The 22,152-nt window shown below is 38.6% G+C and overlaps 1 protein-coding gene across 3 annotated transcripts; it reads right to left on the minus strand.

Moving 5' to 3' along the window:
* Positions 1–816: 816 nt before the first annotated feature.
* Positions 817–21,131, minus strand: STY46 (ACT-like protein tyrosine kinase family protein). Of its 3 annotated transcripts, none has more exons than XR_015239739.1 (17): positions 20,514–21,124; positions 20,005–20,119; positions 18,881–18,978; positions 12,474–12,587; positions 11,792–11,846; positions 10,912–11,022; positions 10,250–10,300; positions 9,732–9,898; positions 9,546–9,653; positions 3,564–3,637; positions 3,276–3,451; positions 3,056–3,151; positions 2,373–2,453; positions 2,194–2,247; positions 1,922–2,091; positions 1,546–1,660; positions 817–1,217 (listed from the first exon to the last, which is right to left on the minus strand). XR_015239739.1 is itself a non-coding variant. In XM_086673333.1 (16 exons), the coding sequence occupies exons 1-16, from the start codon at positions 20,705–20,707 to the stop codon at positions 1,597–1,599; spliced, it is 1,728 nt and encodes a 575-aa protein (XP_086529459.1). In that variant the 5' UTR covers positions 20,708–21,131; the 3' UTR covers positions 817–1,596. The 3 variants fall into 3 exon arrangements, 1 of the variants encoding a protein (XP_086529459.1); XR_015239738.1 differs by having other exon boundaries at positions 817–1,094; positions 20,514–21,121; XM_086673333.1 differs by having other exon boundaries at positions 817–1,660; positions 20,514–21,131.
* Between the last annotated feature and the right edge of the window lie 1,021 nt (positions 21,132–22,152).

Here is a 22,152-nt window from a genome sequence, read left to right on the forward strand (position 1 = left end):
TTACTTGGAACTTATAACTCTCTTTTTAATAACCAACCCTCATTAAGGATGCTAACACTCAACTAATCCAATGTGTCAATTATGAATTGACATTCTCTTTCATATATCACACTATTGAGATCTTCAATTCAAAATACTTCTCCAATGCAACACTCGAAAAACCAAACATTTACTTTATGTTTACTTTTGTTTTTTTACTATTTTAAAACTATATAAAATGATGATGTGGATCAACTGAGATGCAACAATAAATGTGAGACACTCAAAAGAAAACTTAATAATTATTTTTTTAGTATATTAACAGTTATTGTTGTCAAATCATACCGATATTCAAGTTAAGTGTTGTATTGAAGAATGTTTTTTTATTAAAAACTCAAGTAACCCTAGGTCTCAATTTGAGTTTTTCAATAATTGAGTATCTCAACTTACTATTTGCTAACTTCAAAAGTTTGTATACCATGGTAAACAAGTACATTGGGTAAATTATAAGGGGCTTCGAGCAGTCGAGCTAAAGCACTACAAGGACGATCTTTGTACTAAGCAATCACGTGTCTAAACACACATACTAACCTAATTTAACGAGTACAAAAGAGATTTATTTGAGATTAACCCCAACCCGAGACAATCCTGCATCCAAATACTAATTTTTGGGGTGCTTTCATTATGGAAGAATTGCAATCACAATCACTCAGGCTCCAACTTGTCGTGAGGTTCAACATTACTCTCAGGACAAGCAAATAACAAAGCATAATTCTCATGCCCAATTTTTGACCAAATCATTTAGAAATGTTTGTTAGAGAGAGGTCATGTAATCTATTTAGAAACTAAGAATCTTATAAATATTTCGTAAAGAGTACAAGAAAAGGTTCTTTCAAACAATGATGTTTAAGCCATTTTCGTGGTTTGGGAGAACCACCCAATCATGGTTACTTCCTAACCTTAATGATACACTATTGGGCTATTACCACCAATTTGCAGTTGCTCGTTTTGGTGATCCTGAACTAATCCCAAGCTGCAAGTCCACAACTGAGCGGGGAACCATCTCTACTCTGTGGTTTCTTTCTTTAACTTCTTTGGGACCGAGGAGACTTGATCTGCGTAATGAGCTTAGGATTAGCTCCGACTCTCAAAGTAAAACATCTTCTTAGGATTAACTACATAGTAAAGGGGAAGCAGATGAAGAAAATCCTTCAAGATCAGAACTGCATTGATCATAGCTATAGAATAGAAGGTGAGAAAGGGGGACAATTTGGGATGAAAATAGATACTGTACAGTGCACAAATGCAGGAACGAAAATTCTATTGCCACCACGATTTGGCTATACGCACCCCCAGAGCTTTTGACTTCATACCCCAACCTCTGTAATTTGTTAATTTAGACAAAGTCTAGGGGTCGGTCCAGTAAAGTGGGTACCCACCACAGTTGGGTGCTCAGATGGACCTAAGCGGAAGGCGCTCAGAGGTTCTATTACCAAATCGGGGTTCCTATAAAATTTTGGACGGAGGGAATGGAAAATGGCTCAGAGGATTAGAGAGCACACATACACAATTATAAACAGCAGTAATTGTTTTTCTAGTTCTGAGGCTGAACCCTTTTTAACACTGAAAGGTATGCAGCTCTTGTTTTATCCTTTCGTCTGTTCCTTTCGTCTTCCCCAACCTGTTTGATATATGAATACTAAATACAGTTAAAATCAGTTGATTGTTCTATTACCAAAGCCTAACCACTTTCAGTTTTTTCATTATTTTAAATATCATATAATTTTTCATGTGACCATATATTAAATTTTTTTTCTCATTTTCTCAACATAAATAATTTAAGAGAGAACCCTTTTGATCGTTTTTCTGAAGTACGTCATTAGACCATAATAACGACTGTTTCTGTAGTTAAAATGGTAAAGAACTATGATTACATAATTACCTTTGTTCAAACATTGGTTGAGTGTGTTCTTTTACCTCCTTGAATATTTCTAGTAAGATTTCTATGATTTCAGAGAAATCTGGCCTCAAAATTGGATTCTGCTCCCAGCATCGGTCAAGTAGTTCGATAAGCTTTGGATGAGTGTCTCTTGGAATTGTCGGCCGAAGACCCTAAAAATACACAGCAGTTCCTTTACATCTTAAAATCCGTTTACCGGTGAATGAGTTTTAGTGAGATTTGATAAGAAGAGTAAAATTGATAAAAAGAAAAACCTTTTGGACTACACCAACTGCCGCTTGTAAGGGGGTTAAGTACTGGTAAGGAAGCTGGTCAAAGAATCCACGCCATTGTTAGAGGGAAAAAATCAAATAGGAATTTCAGAGATCGACATAAAATATATACAACCAAAAGGCTATTCATTCAGTTTCGATGAAACTCTAAATGACTTTACCTTTCCAGTTAGCAGCTCCCACAGTACAATTCCGAAACTGAAAATATCAGCCTTGTGATCATATGGTCTGTGTTCTATGACCTACAATGCATAAATACTTGTAAGACAATGCCAATGAGGTGGCGAATCAAAAAAGTATTGACTTGAAATCTGTGTCGTAATATCGTTATTTTTTAATAGCTATGCCATTTTCATACATGATCAACACCAAGAATCACCAATACCCTATTGCACATGCATTTTTCTATCAAAAATAGAGATGATGTGAGGGTTTAAGGGGAAATTTGGTCAAAACTCCCTACAAAATTTTGTTAGTTTTGGTGAAAAAAAAGATCACTCAATTTTTTTTCTAGTCTCCAGCTCCCTAAGTATTTTCGTAATTTGTAACAACTTGCAAGAGGTTTGCAACAGCTTGCAAGAAGTCCGCAAGACCGCAACAGGTTTGCAACCAAGAGGTTTGCAACATCATGCAAGAAGGTCGCAGCAACTTGCAAGAGGGTTGCAGCAACTTTGAGATGTCTAAATGCTAGAGATTTAACTGTAGTGCAGGAATCAAGTTCTGGGAAATATGGGAGATGTCTAAATGCTAAGTTACAAAATGAAGTAAACAATAGTTCCTATGCGAGAAGACTGGTATCTGCTAAATGTTGTCTGAGACTACAAGAAATGGAAAGAATGCCCACCTCAGGAGCCATCCAGCGATATGTTCCAGTCTCTGCAGTCATTACTCCAGATTGAGTTTGCACCCTAGCAACTCCAAAATCCGCAACCTTAACAACCTGAAACATGAAATCGAATGCATCTAAGGGTAAAGGAAATAGCTCATGACAAGACTATTTATTAGTCATGCCAACGTTATAAATACATTTGTGGCACTTTGTTCGAGCATGCAGAAACTCTTACTTCATTTTCATCCATTAAAAGATTAGCAGATTTAAGGTCCCTGTGGATGATATTGTTTTGGTGCAAGTAGTTCATTCCCTTTGATACATCAATTGCTACTTTGAGTAAGGATGCAAGATTAAAGAAACCCTTTTGTTTGTGTAGAAAATCATACAAGCTACCTCCGCACATGAATTCTGACGACATAATAAAAGCGTTGCTAAGAAATTTAATGACTACGAATTTTGAACTATGGGACCTGATAGTAGATATAGGCTGCAAAAGGTCTCAAGAAAGTGATGGTTTTACCTGTTACAATGCACAAATTTGGGGCTCTGGTACATGCACCAATGAATTGCACCACATTCTTGTGCCGGACTTTCCTGCAACTCAAAGAGATAGAGTTAAGAAGAGAAGACTCCAACTTGAACAAAGAGAGATCTTGGCATTCTTTTAACGAAGATATGCAAGGTGATGCTCTCTGACACAAGGATATCATGAGAAAATTTCATTAAGGTTTTCCTGAATGTGAATGTAACGAGAGAAAGCACTAGAACGGCAAGCAGAAAAGCATAATTGATCACGACAGAAACAATAAAGTAGGTTCTTCATGGTACATTGTTACTACAACAAACAAGTGATTTGTACTCCTGTGCTAATGTATTTATGAATTATTGTTATAACTAAAAGTCGCGGAAGCTATCGAACCTATCCTAGAAATTGATCCGATTATGAAGATTAATCGAAAAGCTAAGTCAAAATCAAATATGCGAACAAAATTTAACGAGGTTCGGCTTTAAAGCCTACGTCCTCGGGCGAACAAGAAATCTTTATTGAAGGATAGATGAAGACGACTAACACAACCCGCAAGTTCGTCCCAAGATGGTACCGTATAGTAATAACCTTCTATACTAAATCTTCGACGACCGAGAAATTTAACACCGCTCAAAAACTATGAAAAATTTCTCTCACTCTTGCTCTCTCTCTTTAGCTCTCTCTAAAGAAGAGTTGTTGTTGCTTGTGTTGGTGTGGTTAGATTGGACCCAAGACCCCCTATTTATATTATAATATAAGCCGGTGGGGGAACCAAATTTTGGAAACCAAAATTTAGAAACCATCCAATTTGGAAACCCAAATTGGAACCGCCTATGAGCATTCAAACCGCCATAATTCAAAAAAACCAATTTGAAACCAAAATTGGAAACCTCCTTCACAAACCATCCATCACCCAAACCGCCTCTTACAATTCTCCACCTCGTACACAATTTGATATAAACTTCAAATTTTGGACGAACACCAGGATACTCCTTGTAAGATATATTTGCTTCTTCTTGTAACTTCATCCGACTGCGCCATATGACCATGGCTGCCTACGTACCCTTTTACAGGATCAAGCCTACCGTAGTTCTACCAACCCTTCACATAAAGAAAACCTTGTCGCCGTTACGCCCTTTCGGGCAACTTAACACGAGCCGATTTGTAGCAATTCCAGACAATGCTGAAACTTGCTACATGTCACCACTTTAGTCAACATGTCCGCGGGATTCTCATCTGTGTGTACCTTCATGAGAGAAACATCACCTTCCTCTATGACATCTCGTACAAAGTGATACCTGACATCGATATGCTTAGTGCGAGCATGATGAACCTGATTCTTTGCCAAGTGAATCGCACTTTGACTATCACACCATACATCTACGCTCTCCTGCTTAATCCCTAGATCATCTAGAAGACCCCACAACCACAATGCTTCCTTCACACCCTCGGCCATAGCCATATACTCGGCCTCCGTAGTAGATAACGCAACTGTAGATTGTAACATCGATCGCCAACTAACTGGAGCACCATGTACCTTAAACACATAACCAGTAGTAGATCGTCTTCTATCTAGATCGCCAGCATAATCCGAGTCAACATAACCGCTTACCTGACATGTGTCTCCACCAAAGCACAAACCCGTATCAACAGTACCCTTCAAGTACCTCAAGACCCACTTCACAGCTTCCCAATGTGTCTTCCCCGGGTTTGCCATAAACCTACTAACAACACTGACCGCCTCTGAAATATCCGGACGAGTACACACCATAGCGTACATCAAACTGCCAACTGCACTAGCATACGGTACACGATCCATATGATCCTTCTCCACCGTAGTAGTGGGAGATTGTTTTCCCGAGAGCCTGAAGTGTGGTGCCAAAGGTGTTGACACCGCCTTCGCATTCTGCATCCCAAATCGAGAAACTACTCGTTCGATGTAACCTTTCTGTTTCAAGTACAGTTTCTTACTTGACCGCTCTCTCTTAATCTCCATTCCCAGTATCTTCTTTGCAGCGCCCATGTCTTTCATCTCAAACTCTTGACTGAGTTGAGATTTCAACTTATTTATCTCCACCATGCTTCGAGAAGCAATAAGCATGTCATCCACATACAAAAGGAGATAAATAAAGTCACCTTCGCGAAGCTTTTTGATGTATACACAACAATCATAGTCACTTCTGCGAAAACCATGCTTTAGCATGAAAAAATCAAATCGTTTGTACCATTGGCGAGGGGATTGTTTTAATCCGTAAAGAGATTTTCTCAAACGACATACTTGATTTTCTTTACCCTCAACCTTGTATCCCTCAGGTTGAGCCATATAAATTTCTTCTTCCAAATCACCGTGCAAGAAGGCAGTTTTAACATCGAGTTGTTCCAGCTCAAGATCACTGTGAGCAACAATACTCAATAGCACCCGAATAGAAGTATGTTTCACGACCGGTGAGAAAATCTCATTGTAGTCGACCCCTTCTTTCTGTGCATAACCCTTGGCCACTAGTCTTGCCTTATACCTTGTACCCTTGATCTCGGAAGAATCCTCTTTCTTCTTGTACACCCATTTACAACCAATAACAGACTTACCTTCGGGCAATGGGACAACCTCCCATGTCTGGTTCTTGTGAAGAGACTCCATCTCTTCTTGCATAGCAACCAACCAACTCTCTCTTTCCTCCGCGGTAATAGCTTGTTTGAAGGTGACCGGCTCGTCGTCTTCCACCGAGAGTGCATATTCAACCAAATTTGCCTGCCCGTAATGCCTAAGAGGTTTGTCTGACCCTAACCTCTGTACCGGCTTATATAACCGTTTCGGCCTAGTGTGTACCGAAACATCCTGCTGTTGTTGTTGTAAAACTTGTGTACCTTCCCCTTGAACCTCCTCATGATCAGGTTCATCAATTTCCTCATCCTGAGTATTATCCTGATGCTCCACCTGATCATGATTCCTAGAAACCCGTTGGTCTTCGGCTTCTACTTCCACTACTTGAGCTTTAGTAGACCCAACATCACCACAACTAGGCACCGTAGCTTTCGCCATAGCTACAATAGATGACTCATCAAACACCACATCTCTGCTGATTACAAACTTCTTGTCTTCCGTACACCATAGCCGATAACCCTTGACTCCTGTAGCATATCCTAAGAAAATTGCCTTCTTTGCTCTATTGTCAAGTTTGTTACCTTTAACATGGTAATAGGCCGTACAACCGAAAACCTTAAGTCTCCCGTAATCTGCATGTTCACCTGACCACACCTCGTAAGGTATGCCGCCATCTAAAGAAGAATGTGGAGACCTGTTCACTATATAACAAGCTGTAGCAACAGATTCTGCCCACCATTCTACGCCTAGTCCCGAATTGGAGCGCATACATCTAGCCTTCTCAAGTAGTGTACGGTTCAATCTCTCTGCGACTCCATTCTGCTGAGGTGTGTTTACTACTGTCCAGTGCCTCACAATGCCTTCTTGATTACAAAACTCCTTGAATGCCCCATCCGTGTACTCGGTCCCATTATCCGACCTTAACGTCTTCAGCTTTCGACCAGTTTTGTTCTCAACCATTGCTTTCCACACCAGGAATGTGTTGAATACCTCATTCTTATGCTTCAGAAAATAAAGCCAGACAAATCTCGAATGATCATCAACGAATGTAACAAAATACCTGGAACCACCCTTGGAAGGTAACTTTGCCGGTCCCCAGACATCGGTGTGTACGTAGTCTAATACCTCTTTGCTCCTGTGCTTGCTTGTAGAGAACGTCACCCTGTGTGCCTTCCCGAACACACAATGCTCACAAAACTCCATGCAAGGCTTCTTCATGTCCTTCAACAAGCCTTTCCCGCACATCAGAGATAGACCCTTTTCTGACATATGCCCAAGGCGCATATGCCAAAGCCTCGTACTAGCCGTTGGATCCCTTCCACTGATTCCTACTGCTACATCTCCCGTAATTGTTGTCCCCAAAAGTTTGTATAAATTTCCGTAACGAGTACCTCTCATTACCACCAAAGAACCCTTAACGACTTTTATGGAGCCATTCTCTATAATTATCTTACAGCCGTTCCGCTCCAACACACCAAGGGAAATTAGATTTTTCCGCAAATCGGGTATGTGTCTTACGTCCGTCAATGTTCTCACCACTCCATCGTGCATCTTGATCTGTATTGTTCCGAGTCCCACAGTTTTACATATACTATCATCACCCAGTATAACTGTACCACCATCTATACTCCTATAGGTAGTAAACAACTCCCTATTTGGGCACATATGGTGTGACGCCCCTGAATCAAGCATCCACTTATCGAAGATCTTCTCAGACACCTCTGTCACCGAGAAACATTCGTCCGCCTCTTCTGACACATATCCCGCCTCTTGCATCTCTTGTTTCTCCTTGTAGCCTTCGTTCTTTTGCTTCAACTTTCTCTTTGGACAAGCCGCTTTAAAGTGGCCAAGCTCACCACAACTAAAGCACGTTTTCTTGAAAGAGCCTCTAGATTTGGATCTAGATTTCCCGCCCTTTCCCTTTCCTCTTTCATTACTCCTCCCCCTTGTTACAAACAACCCTTGTGCTTGTTCCTTGTCTACTCCACCCGACGCCATACTGCTAGTAGCAACCTTACGAAGGTCATCCGCTAATAGCGAATTTCTCGTCTCTTCCATGGTTAGACTATCACCAACAAGCATCAAAGTTTGAACAAGGTTCTCATAGGATTTAGGTAATGAAAGTAACAATATGAGGGCTTGGTCCTCATCCTCAACCTTAACATCAATATCCTTCAAATCTGAGATAATCCTGTCAAACCTATTCACATATTCCTGAATAGAAGAACCCTCTTCTATTCTACATGTGAATAATTTGGATTTTAAGTAGACCCGATTCGTTAAAGTTTTCGTCATGAAACTGCTTTCTAGCTTTAACCACACACCCGCCGCCGTTGCTTCTCCGTCTACTAGGAACGCCACGTCCCTCTCAAGACACAACATAATGGTGGCCCGTGCTTCGAGATCTAACTCCTCCCAATCCTCATCTGACATATCTCCTGGTTTCTTTCCCGTCAACATCTTGTGTAATTTCTGCGAGATTAACAGATTCTTCATCTGCATCCGCCAATAAGAAAAATCGTTTTTCCCATTGAACTTCTCTATCTCATATTTCCCTGATTTGACCGTACCACTTCTCGATCCCATCTTCTCTTCGTTCAATCTCAACAAGGCTCTGATACCAATTGTTATAACTAAAAGTCGCGGAAGCTATCGAACCTATCCTAGAAATTGATCCGATTATGAAGATTAATCGAAAAGCTAAGTCAAAATCAAATATGCGAACAAAATTTAACGAGGTTCGGCTTTAAAGCCTACGTCCTCGGGCGAACAAGAAATCTTTATTGAAGGATAGATGAAGACGACTAACACAACCCGCAAGTTCGTCCCAAGATGGTACCGTATAGTAATAACCTTCTATACTAAATCTTCGACGACCGAGAAATTTAACACCGCTCAAAAACTATGAAAAATTTCTCTCACTCTTGCTCTCTCTCTTTAGCTCTCTCTAAAGAAGAGTTGTTGTTGCTTGTGTTGGTGTGGTTAGATTGGACCCAAGACCCCCTATTTATATTATAATATAAGCCGGTGGGGGAACCAAATTTTGGAAACCAAAATTTAGAAACCATCCAATTTGGAAACCCAAATTGGAACCGCCTATGAGCATTCAAACCGCCATAATTCAAAAAAACCAATTTGAAACCAAAATTGGAAACCTCCTTCACAAACCATCCATCACCCAAACCGCCTCTTACAATTATACTAATATCAAAAGATTCAAAACTAATAATTTTTTACTTACACCTAAAATGTAACTATTGAAAATATTCTAAGTGACATAGACACCACTGCTGTACCGCTATCCAGCACCGGTGTAAGGTGTCAAAGGCGGAGCATCCGAGCATGAAAGGTCAATTTGAAAACTACAAAGTTACCTCATAATATAGACTTCTTGAGCAAACTCTCGTTGCATTTCTACACTTATGCGTTCAGGCTTCAGGATTTTAATAGCCACTTCCTGGCTGCGATAAATACCTTTGTACCTAAATGAATTGAAACAAAAGAAATGAGCAAGCATTACATGCATTTTTCTCATGGCCCCAAGACTCAGAAACACTTACAGGTCTCCAAATGACCCTGACCCAACTTTATGTTCAAATTTCAACAGCGCAGCATCAATTTCCCAGACATCAGTTCCATCACAAGGTATTGTTACATGCTGAATGATAGGGTCAATCCCGGTTTGCCCATTAAATGACAATGGAAGAGGTTTTGGCCTAGATTGTTTCTGCAACGAAAGTCACAGTCTATATTTAAAAATGACTACATTGCCATGATTGAAGTAATCGGAAAATACGTACGTGTTTGAAAAGACAAGATACAGAAGACCCAGAAATTGTTCCAGATGTTTGAATGTTCTTCAAGAAAATGAAGAATCTCCAATAAAACAGAGAGATCGGTATATAATTGAAAAGTCATTTCTTTACCAACCTTTCACTTTAAAAATGACCAAAGAAGACTGTAACTGAAGCACAAATAAGAAACAAAGAAGACTGTAATTGAAGCAAAGAAGACTGCGCTTGATTTGCATGAACTTGAAACTTCAACCGTGACAATAATTAAGAAGAACAAAGATTACCTCTATCTTACGAATTTCCATTTCCAGCACAGATCTAAGCTTCTCCGTTTCCTATAAGTTTGCAGAAAACAAATGTATAGTTGACATACAAAAACCTAATGGCAATAATACCCTAACTCATAATAATCCGAAAGAGGTGACTAGATATCACATGATAAATTAGATGAACACTTTCCAAAAAAATTGTTAGAAAGATAACAAGTAGCTATTTATCTCGACTCCTCGCCTTCCAATATTTTTTGTTTCTTTTATCACCAACTAAAGCAATTTAGTACCGACCAGATTTGATATTTTCCTTGTACTTCAATATGATTTGTAATTACTAAAGGGAAAAAAAGAAAGTGAAAAGATATGGAAACACCGACACAGGAAACCAGCATACTCAAATTCTTTCATAGGATTAAAATATAAAAGTAACTTGTTTGAACTACAATTGAAGAACTAGTTAGATACACTGAACTAAGGAGGCAGCCAAGCTGAATCCAATCATGTTAAAGTGACAGCTGATCCTGAATCGATAAACAAATTTAGGCTATTGTGTGAACTGTGAAGCGGTATGCCAGACTGCCAGTAGTGCCAAATGTCCAAGCTATGGAATATGGATAGCTAAAAACTTTTTCCTTGAGAGTAGAAGATATTATTACGAATTGAATGTGGAATACCTCATATGGCCAACCAAGGACAACAAATACATCCAAGGAGAAACCATCTGTTGTTGAAAACGCATGTGCTTCTTGGATGTCGAGACCAATCTCAGCAAGTAATGAAGTTAACTGGAAGTACAACAGGAAGCAATTCAGGAGATTATACAAAGTATAGCAGAAAGAATAAAAGTAAGGACAAAAAATCATTTACTCCAAACTTTCATGCATAATTTCAAGCCTCTGTATTCATACTATGAGCAGTACAGCAAACTAGAACGCCTGTATCAGAAAGGATAGGTCTTAAATGCGTTGACTTCTCCCGAACACATGTTTTCAGGAACTGTGAAACTCTTAACTCTGCCCAGTATCTAACTGAAACTGAGATGAACAGACCATGTAAAACTAACTTACTATGATGACATACTACGAGTACTGAGTCGTCTGGTCCACTCTTTTGGCACTAATTCTTTCTAATCCTTTTTGGTGATTCCCACAATTACTTTTGAGCACTATTTTCATCAATTGATAGATGAGACAAAAATATCTTTGCGAGACAGGAAGCAAACTGGGATGCGGCTATTGTCGTAGGAGTACCACGTCTACTTCGTTTACGGACAAAAAGTGACATGATGTAAAAATGGATTCAACAGACATAAGATAAGATGCCATCAAAGATTCTACAACATGATTTGTGATTTTGTCAATACGTAACAGCGTTATATTCTCAAAAGATATCGGAGTGAATTTACGAGAGCGCATATAGCATTAAATGAAAAAAAAAATTACGAAATAGAAGTATCATCCTCCTATACTCAAAAAAGAAAACTAAAAGCTGCCTTGTTAGGACTGCCGAGTCACAGTGCTATAGCACATTAAAGTAAGTAACCGAACTCTATACCTGACTGAGAAGTTTTGGTTTGTCATCCATTGAAATGGTGATTTCATGCATAGACCTACATGGATTGTCATACATATGCATGAATATCAAAAGTATAAACATGTAATCTTATTCAAATAAGAAATAGTAGAAAATCACACACTCAAAAAAAATCACGCAACCCTCTGCCAATGCATACCACACTGTTTTTGGAAAAACCACACAACCCTATGGCCACCAATAAAGCACATAGTTTCAGAGTAGTCCCACATGGGAGAAGGGCGATCCAGTAACCAAATATATGATGTCTAGGTCTTCTCCACTCATAGAATTAGTTGAGTTGCAAAAACTACAAACTTCACATGGTGCTAGAGCTAGGCACACATGTGATAAGTTTAAAAGCCACATGTGTTCCACGTCATCCGAAAAGAAAAAAAACACGTGTTAGGCTCAAAGAGTGCTACGTGTGAGGGGGCGTGTAAGAATAGTCCAACGTAGGAGAAGAGTGATCTAGTAACCAAACATATAATGTCTAGGTCTTCTCCACTCATTGCCAATTAGTTTTGAGTTGGATGATCACAGACTTGAGACATAGAAGCACTATGGCATAGCTGAAGGACAGATTAAAGAGATATTCCAAACGACGTTGTGTGACTATTCTATAAAATTAATATTTTGAGCTAAATTTTCATAAAGTACTTACTGAGCAAAGCCTGGATTGACTTTTACAGTGCTGTTTCCCGACGGATCATGTGCTTCGTCAGCTACAAGGCCTTCGAGATTATGTGATGAACCAAAGGCGGGTGCTGCGTCAATGCTGAAGAATTAATAGAAGATGAGCATTTGCACAGTTAGTGAAATCAAAAGAAATGTGGGTGAAAGAAGGAAATCGTATTCGACCTTGAAAGCTTCTTTAGATTGTTGTAACATCAACATTCTATTAGAAACTAATAACTTTGACATTTTGACTCTATGAGACTCTGTTCTTTGTCCCTTTAGATCTAATACTTACATTCTAGCCCTACCTGCCGTATACTTTTCTTACTTAATTTTCAAAAGAAGCCTCTTCCTCTCCTTACTCTCCTCTGTTAGGAATGTAAAGATACTTTGTTTGAAGTTTGAGGTGGCATCAACAAGCTTGTGGTGGCATTAACAAGCTTGAGGTGGCATCAACCAAGCTCTTGGTGTCAACTACCATGTGAGGTGTCAAGCAACATGAACAAACTATTCTAAATGAGACATCTCACCTTGGTGATAAGTCTCTTATCTTTTGAGGTGGCAATTTATCAAGTAGACACCATGAGTTGGTGAGACACCTCATTTGTTGAGGTGTCCACACCATATTTCTCCTCCAACACTATAAAAGGAGATGGAGAACTTCAATTTGAAATCATCCCATTCTCATCCCACCCATTCCATCTCATAAGCAAGCCAAGTGAAGAGAAAGTGAGTTAGTATTAGAAAGAGAGTTTAGTTTCTTCTAAATACTTGTCTTTCCTTTGGTAAAGAGAGAGTTGATAGTATATCTCCTAGAATAAGAGAGAGGTTGTTCATAATTGTTATCTCCTTATTTAGAGAGAAGAAGTTGTAAGTAATTCATCTTTAAGTGTAAATCTATCTACAAAGTTATTCATCTTCGTGTTATTCGATATTCGACTTTAGTTGCAATTGAGTGTCTAAGACTCACAACCTTTCTAACAGTGGTATCAGAGCCCAGGTTCTTGTCGGTTTGGTTAGTGGAAGAAGACACCAAAATAATGGCGGCAAAGTACGATATAGAAAAATTCAATGGGAATAATTTCTCATTATGGAAAATGAAGATGAAGGCAATTTTGAGAAAAGATAATTGTCTGGCGGCAATTGAAGATAGGCGGGTTGATATGCTTGATGACGCTAAGTGGAACGAGATAGATGGCAATGCTATTGCAAATCTACACCTAGCACTAGCCGATGGAGTATTATCAAGTGTAGCTGAGAAGACGTCAGCAAAAGAAATATGGGATACTTTAACAAAGTTGTACGAGACCAAATCACTACACAACAAAATCTTCTTAAAGAGAAGACTCTACACTCTTAGAATGATGGAGTCAACAACGGTAACAAACCACATCAACACCCTTAATACTTTATTCTCTCAACTTACATCAATAGGGCATAACATGGACACGGTTGAACGTGGGGAAATTCTACTTCAAAGTCTACCAGATTCATATGATCAACTCATCATCAATATTACCACCAATATAGAAGTTCTGTCCTTTGATGATATTGCTGCTGCAGTTCTTGAAGAAGAAAATCGACGCAAAAACAAAGAAGATAGACAAGAAAGCTCACAACATGTTGAAGCTTTGACGATGATGAGAGGGCGATCAATGGAACGTGGCTCAAGTGGGAGTCAAAAGCAGAGTAGATCAAAATCAAGGAGTAAGAAGAATGTGAAGTGTCACTATTGTGGAAAGAAAGGGCATTACAAAAGGGAGTGTTGGAATCTCAAGAAGAAAGAAGGAAAAAGTCCTGAGCTGTCAAACGCTCAGGGTTGTGTAGCAGGTACCTCGGATGAAGGCGAAATTTTATACAGCGAGGCAACAACAGTTCATGAAGGCAGAAGAAATTTTGCTGAAGTTTGGCTAATGGATTCAGGAGCCACATGGCATATGACCCCTCGGAGAGAATGGTTCCATCAATATGAACCCACCTCTGGAGGATCTGTGTACATGGGAGATGATCATGTTGTGGAGATTGCTGGTATTGGGAGCATCAAACTGAAGATGTATGATGGTACCGTTCGCACTATCCAGGAGGTACGACATGTTAAAGGTCTGAAGAAAAATCTATTGTCTGTAGGACAATTAGATAGTCTTGGGTGTAAAACCCATATTGAAGATGGGAAAATGAAGGTGATCAAAGGTGCGCTTGTGATCATGAAAGCGGAAAAGATAGCTGCTAATATGTACATGCTTCAAGGAGAAACACAACAAGAGGGAGAAGTTTCAGTTGCATCAACAAGTTCGATAGAAGAGTCAACAAATCTTTGGCACCAAAAACTCGGTCACATATCAGAACAAGGTATGAAGATTCTCGTCGAACAAAACCTTCTTCCAGGGCTCAAAAATGTTTCCTTACCATTTTGTGAGCATTGTGTTACTAGTAAGCAGCACAGATTGAAGTTCAGTAGTTCAAATGCTAGAAGCAAGACTATCTTAGAACTTGTTCACTCTGATGTATGGCAATCACCGGTTATATCCCTAGGAGGTGCAAGATACTTTGTATCTTTTATTGATGATTACTCCAGGAGATGTTGGGTGTTTCCAATCAAGAAGAAGGCAGATGTATTTCCAGTTTTCAAAAATTTCAAAGCACAAATAGAGCTTGAATCTGAGAAGAAGATCAAGTGTCTAAGGTCAGACAATGGAGGAGAATATACTGGTATTGAGTTTGATACCTTTTGTCAAGAAGAAGGCATCAAAAGGCAGTTCACAGTGGCGTACACTCCACAACAAAATGGAGTAGCAGAGCGGATGAACAGAACCTTGTTAGAAAGAACAAGAGCAATGTTGAGAGCTGCTGGAATGGACAAATCTTTTTGGGCGGAAGCAGTCAAGACCGCGTGCTATGTGATCAATCGGTCTCCATCAACCGCAATTGATCTAAAGACGCCAATGCAAATGTGGACAGGTAAACCAGCTGACTATTCTCGCTTACATATGTTTGGAAGCCCGGTGTACGTGATGTACAACACCCAAGAAACATCAAAGCTAGATTCGAAATCCAGAAGATGTATTTTCTTAGGGTATGCTGATGGAGTGAAGGGGTACCGCCTGTGGGATCCCACTGCCCACAAGGTAATAATCAGCAGGGACGTGATATTTACAGAAGACAAAGTACATACAAATGATAGCACTTCAAAGGAGAAACCAGAGACTAGTACAGTTCATGTTAGATATGAACAAGAAGATCAAAATTCTTCTGAAGCGGAACTAGAGCACGAAGAACAAGAAGAAGCTGAGACTGAAACTCCACTAATTCGACAGTCAACTCGGGAGCGGAGAGAACCAGCTTGGCACTCAGATTATTTTATGGAAGGGAATATTGCATACTGTCTGCTAACGGAAGATGGAGAACCTTCAACTTATCATGAGGCTATAAAAGGTCAAGAAGCTTCTCTATGGATGGCGGCAATGCAAGAAGAAATAGAAGCTCTCCATAAAAATAATACATGGGATCTTGTTCATCTACCACATGGAAGGAAAGCTATCGGAAACAAATGGGTCTTCAAGATCAAACGGGATAGCAATGACCAAGTGGAGCGGTATCGTGCTAGACTAGTAGTGAAAGGGTTCGCTCAGAAAGAAGGTATTGACTTCAACGAAATATTCTCACCTGTTGTACGACTTACAACAGTTCGGGTAGTCCTGGCGATGTGCGCTACATATGACTTGTACTTGGAGCAGTTAGATGTGAAAACTGCATTTCTTCATGGAGAACTTGAAGAAGAAATTTATATGCTCCAACCAGAAGGTTTTGAAGAAAAAGAGAACTTGGTTTGCAGGTTGAACAAATCTCTATACGGTCTCAAACAGGCGCCGAGATGTTGGTATAAGAGATTTGATTCCTTCATTACGAGCCTAGGATACAACAGACTTAATGCAGATCCTTGTACTTACAACAAGAGATTTGGTGATGGTGATTTTATAATTTTGCTGTTGTATGTAGACGACATGTTGGTTGCAGGCCCCAGCAAAGATCGTATTGAAAATTTGAAGGCTCAAATGGCTAGGGAATTTGAAATGAAGGACTTGGGACCAGCAAACAAGATTCTAGGGATGCAAATTCACCGAGACAGAAGTAATAGGAAGATTTGGCTTTCTCAAGAAAACTACTTGAAGAAAATCTTGCGACGCTTCAATATGCAAGATAGTAAGTCAATCTCTACCCCTCTTCCTATTAATTTCAAGTTATCTTCAAGTATGTGTCCTAGCAGTGAAGCAGAGAAGATGGAGATGTCTCGAGTACCGTATGCATCAGCAGTGGGTAGCCTAATGTTTGCCATGGTATGTACAAGACCAGACATTGCACAAGCAGTGGGAGCGGTTAGTCGGTATATGGCAAATCCTGGTAGAGAGCATTGGAATACGGTGAAGAGGATCCTGAGATATCTCAAGGGTACCTCAAATGCTGCATTATGTTATGGAGGACCAGACTTTCTTGTTAGAGGCTATGTTGATTCGGATTATGCAGGTGATCTTGATAAAAGCAAATCCACCACAGGGTATGTGTTTACTCTTGCTAGAGGAGCAGTAAGCTGGGTTTCGAAACTGCAGTCTATCGTGGCCACTTCTACGACGGAAGCAGAATACGTGGCAGCTACACAATCTAGCAAAGAGGCAATATGGTTGCAAATGTTATTGGAGGAGCTTGGACACAAACAAGGGAAGGTAACTTTGTTTTGTGATAGTCAAAGCGCTTTGCACTTGGCAAAGAATCCAGCATTTCACTCGAGGACGAAACACATACGAGTTCAATATCACTTTGTTCGTGAGAAGGTGGAAGAAGGAAGCATTAGTATGGAGAAAATCCATACAAAAGAGAACCTAGCAGACATATTAACAAAGCCAGTAGACAGTAACAAGTTTATATGGTGTCGATCCTCCATCGGCCTAGCAGAAAACGTGAGCAGCATAAGAGCAAAGTAGATAGGATGGAGAAGTTACAAACAAAAGTAACTTTAAGTGGGAGAATGTTAGGAATGTAAAGATACTTTGTTTGAAGTTTGAGGTGGCATCAACAAGCTTGTGGTGGCATTAACAAGCTTGAGGTGGCATCAACCAAGCTCTTGGTGTCAACTACCATGTGAGGTGTCAAGCAACATGAACAAACTATTCTAAATGAGACATCTCACCTTGGTGATAAGTCTCTTATCTTTTGAGGTGGCAATTTATCAAGTAGACACCATGAGTTGGTGAGACACCTCATTTGTTGAGGTGTCCACACCATATTTCTCCTCCAACACTATAAAAGGAGATGGAGAACTTCAATTTGAAATCATCCCATTCTCATCCCACCCATTCCATCTCATAAGCAAGCCAAGTGAAGAGAAAGTGAGTTAGTATTAGAAAGAGAGTTTAGTTTCTTCTAAATACTTGTCTTTCCTTTGGTAAAGAGAGAGTTGATAGTATATCTCCTAGAATAAGAGAGAGGTTGTTCATAATTGTTATCTCCTTATTTAGAGAGAAGAAGTTGTAAGTAATTCATCTTTAAGTGTAAATCTATCTACAAAGTTATTCATCTTCGTGTTATTCGATATTCGACTTTAGTTGCAATTGAGTGTCTAAGACTCACAACCTTTCTAACATCCTCTTCCCCTACCAAGTGTCTTCGGGAAGCTCAATCTCAGATTCTCAGGCCAGTTTGACATTTTAGTGAGCATTGACTTTTTTCTCTTTTGAAACTTAGTAAACATTGATTTCAAAATGAGCATTTCTGTTTCATTCAACAAACACATTTTGTAGCAAAACTTGCCAAAAATATCGATATCAAAACAACTATTAGTCAGTCTGAGATTTCCATTTTTCTCATTTTGCTGGTCTATAAACAAATGAAATAAATTTCTTTGTACCTTAAGATTTGCATATTTAAGCTCTCATTGTTCTCATTCTTGCAAGTTGCACAACTTACTAACTACTCTGATACTCAACCAGTGACAAACTGTTTATCTGTTATCATTTTTATACACTATTTCCTTCATCGCACTAGACTTCAAAATATTTATTTATTTTGCTTTAGCTAGCATGTCTTCTCACCAAAATTCTTTTCCCCAACAAATCCTGTGGAAGCCAAAGCCATTTTAAATTACTAGACACCGTTTTACTCCATCAAAGTGCTACCACCTTAATCTTGAGCTGTCGACCACCTTGATTTCTACCTTGTCAGTCATAATCTATCTCAATTACAAACACATAAAGAACTAAAGGATGTTGGTTTCAGAATTTTTCCACTCTTGACTGCTTAATTTTCGTTCTAAATTGGAAAACTGTATTTCAACCGATAGTCAATGACTCTTCAAGTTCATCAGACAATACATGAGTCTATAACATAAAGAAGACAGTATACCTTTGTCCGATAGAGTGATTAGAAGTTTGAGCGTCCTCTTCATTCATAGAGCTTGGAAGAGAATAGTCTATAGAGTGTCCATCAAAAACAGGAGGAACCTGTATAAGAAAGACATGCACAATTTTACACACAAAATACTACTAGAGAGAAGGAAAATAAACCATTCTAGGTAACCCAATTACCATAGCATCTTTACATAAATAACTGAAAATTCAGTATCAAGACAGTTAAGTTCAACATCAAACAAATAATATACATATGAGCTTTGTAAGTAGATTTCTAACTATGAAGCCTATCTTAGTCTATCATTGTTAAGTTTTCTAATTACGATGACATGAAATTCATACGAGGCATTCATATACAAACTATGTTTTCCTGGTTCGTCTTCAATCTCCTCGACCTACATAAAGAATAACAGTTTTTAAGTCCGGCCAAATTCATTTATGTTTGTCTTTCTCCCATTATTTTTTGTTCTTTTGGAGAACAATGTCTACCGCGCACCTAGGAATAAGAAACAGGGTTTTTCCGAAAGAAAAGCATCTCGTGAAACTCAAACCATTGTGCTAAAATGAAATAATCATGGATGTGATGATCATAGTATTAGTGGAGCATTCTCGCACTCACTGTTAACTGCTACCATCTACTGATCACATCTACAGAAGCATCTAAGAAGCCTGCTAACAACCTTAAATTAGGCAAAACCCTGAAGAACAATAACCTTGTTTCTGAGATCTAAATTGGGTAACATAATACTCCATATAACAGACTTCAACTAGCAAACCCTTAAGAAAAATAACCTTAAAGACACCCAAACTTCTCAATTATGTTGCATGTAGATAAGCATGTACTATGAGTACTCAGGGTTTTGCCTTCTTCCTTCCTCTTCCCTATCTTGGATCTAATTTTATTTATTTTGATGTATATCAGTCTATCCTACTGTAAGTACTGATACTTTGAAGTCAAGTTTCTTCAATTAGGACACCATCACATTAAAATCACTTCCACATCAAATTGCATCAAATTTACATTACTAATTCAGTTGCATATTTGAAACTTAAAAGACAAACATCGGATATGCAAAGGTTAGTTGATTATTTGGTAAACAAAAAAAAAAATATCTTTACTTGGACGAGACGGATTTCGAATGCTGGCCTGTTAGCAGGATCATGAGCCAGTTGCAGTAACCTCTTGTGCATGAGAACATCTTCAGCTCTCTCCACATTCACATCCAGAGCATACCTAGAATGCTCAACCTAGTAAGTTAGTGACTTTATCATAGCTTAAACTGTGAATAAGGCTAGTACTTGATCAATTTTCACAATCACAACATCAGCTAATCCACTTTGGAACAAAATCCACAATCAAAAGAGTAGAAAACCTAAAAAGAGCATTTATCTGACAAAACATGAATCGAGAAAACCTAACAAGATCTTAAATCAAAAGAAATGAATGAAAAATTAGACTGGCGCCAAGAGAAAGGTGAACTGAGAAGCAAAATTGAAAATCTCAAATATCTTGCTAAAGAAGCAAAAGTATCGCAAACAAAAAAAAAATTACAGAAATTTGATTAATCAGAGAACAAATAAAATTAAATTTGATTAATCAGAGAAATTAGAGTCTAGGTTTGAAATACCTAGCCGGAAGACGATTAAAATGAATCCAGAGCTCATCATCAAAATCAGGAAGATTCGCCTCTTCAATATCAGAATCCTTAAGTCGACGAAGAACTTCGTTGTATATTTCAAGCTTTTGTCTCTGATGCCGATTATTCGTCGGCAATGATTCCACAGTTCTACTACTACAACTCTCATTATCATCCGTCGTCATTAAATTAAACTCTTCAACAACATTAACAAAACAGATTCTCTCTCTCTAAGATTAGGAACAATCGTCAACGAAGATTGACAAAATTAGATAACTGTCTCTCACAACAATCCAAACGAACCAGAGATTTAGAGAGAGAGAGAGAGAGAGAGGGAGCTAGAGAGAGAGAGAGAGTAAATAATTTGAATGAAATCAAATAATAAAGGTGAAGAATCAAAAAATTGAAACTTGTTATTTTCTAATTTGATTCTTAACCTCTATATATAAGGATAGTACTTGGTCTCTTTTCATAAGAATGGAACTATGGCCGTACTTGTTGTATACAGAGTCCTCTCTCTCTCTCTAGTCTCTATTTTATTTTCTCTCTCTAGAACTGAGAGAGAATGGCGATGTGTTTATTTTAGTTGGGTTTGGCGGAACAATGTTTAACGGAAGACGAGCCCATTACGCACCCATCCAGATCCAGTCACGTCTGACGTGGATTCAACCGGTCTCCAAATAATTAAATGAAATTAAAAAGTTAAAAAGACAAAGATACATCATAGTCATTACCTCATAGACCAACATCATAAATCAGTGTTTAAGAAAAAGGCCAAGAAAAATGACTATTATTGCCGGAAAAAAAAAAAAAGTATGATTGTTGAAAAATAGTTGTTAACATATTCTCTATAAAGAAAATTATATAGAATAATGGTTGTAAAATTATATGTGTTAAGTTTGTGGCCATCCAACTCAAAACCAATTGGCAATGAGTGGAGAGGACCTATACTTTATATTCTTAGTTGCTAGTTACCCATTCTCCAATGTGGGACCATTCTCACACGCCCCCTCACGTGTGGCGTTCTTTGAGCCTAACACGTGTCTTTTTTTTCTTTACGGGTGACGTGGAGCACGTGTGGCTTTTAAGCCTATCACGTGTTGGGCCTAGCTCTGATACCATGTTAAGTTTGTGGCCATCCAACTCAAAACCAATTGGCAATGAGTGGAGAGGACCTATACTTTATATTCTTAGTTGCTAGTTACCCATTCTCCAATGTGGGACCATTCTCACAATATGGGTTCTGAATGATCATTAGGTCCTTAGAGCATCTCCAATGCAACACTCGAAGAGAAAATTTCAAAGTGCCGCCTAGGTTTTTTTTAGTTTTCTTTTTGTAAAAACTCTCTCCAATGCAATACTCAATTTGGATCTTAAAATGACGTGGCATCATTTAATGTTGAAATATCTCAAGTAGAAACTCAATATTTGAAATTTTTTTGAAGATCTCAATTGGGCATTCAATATTAAAAGCAAATCTAACCATTTAGGAAATGACACCTAAGTTATTTTCAAGTTTTTAGAGTGCTTCATTGGAGATGTCTTTTGAATTGGGGATCTCATGACATGTAGGAAAGAGAAACTCAATTGAGTTTTGACACAAAAAACAATTTGAACTTTTTTTGAGTTT

This window comes from Eschscholzia californica, unplaced genomic scaffold, assembly GCF_041429995.1.
Source record: "Eschscholzia californica isolate CP2 unplaced genomic scaffold, dmEscCali1.0.p SCAF_4, whole genome shotgun sequence".
Taxonomy (NCBI): domain Eukaryota; kingdom Viridiplantae; phylum Streptophyta; class Magnoliopsida; order Ranunculales; family Papaveraceae; genus Eschscholzia; species Eschscholzia californica.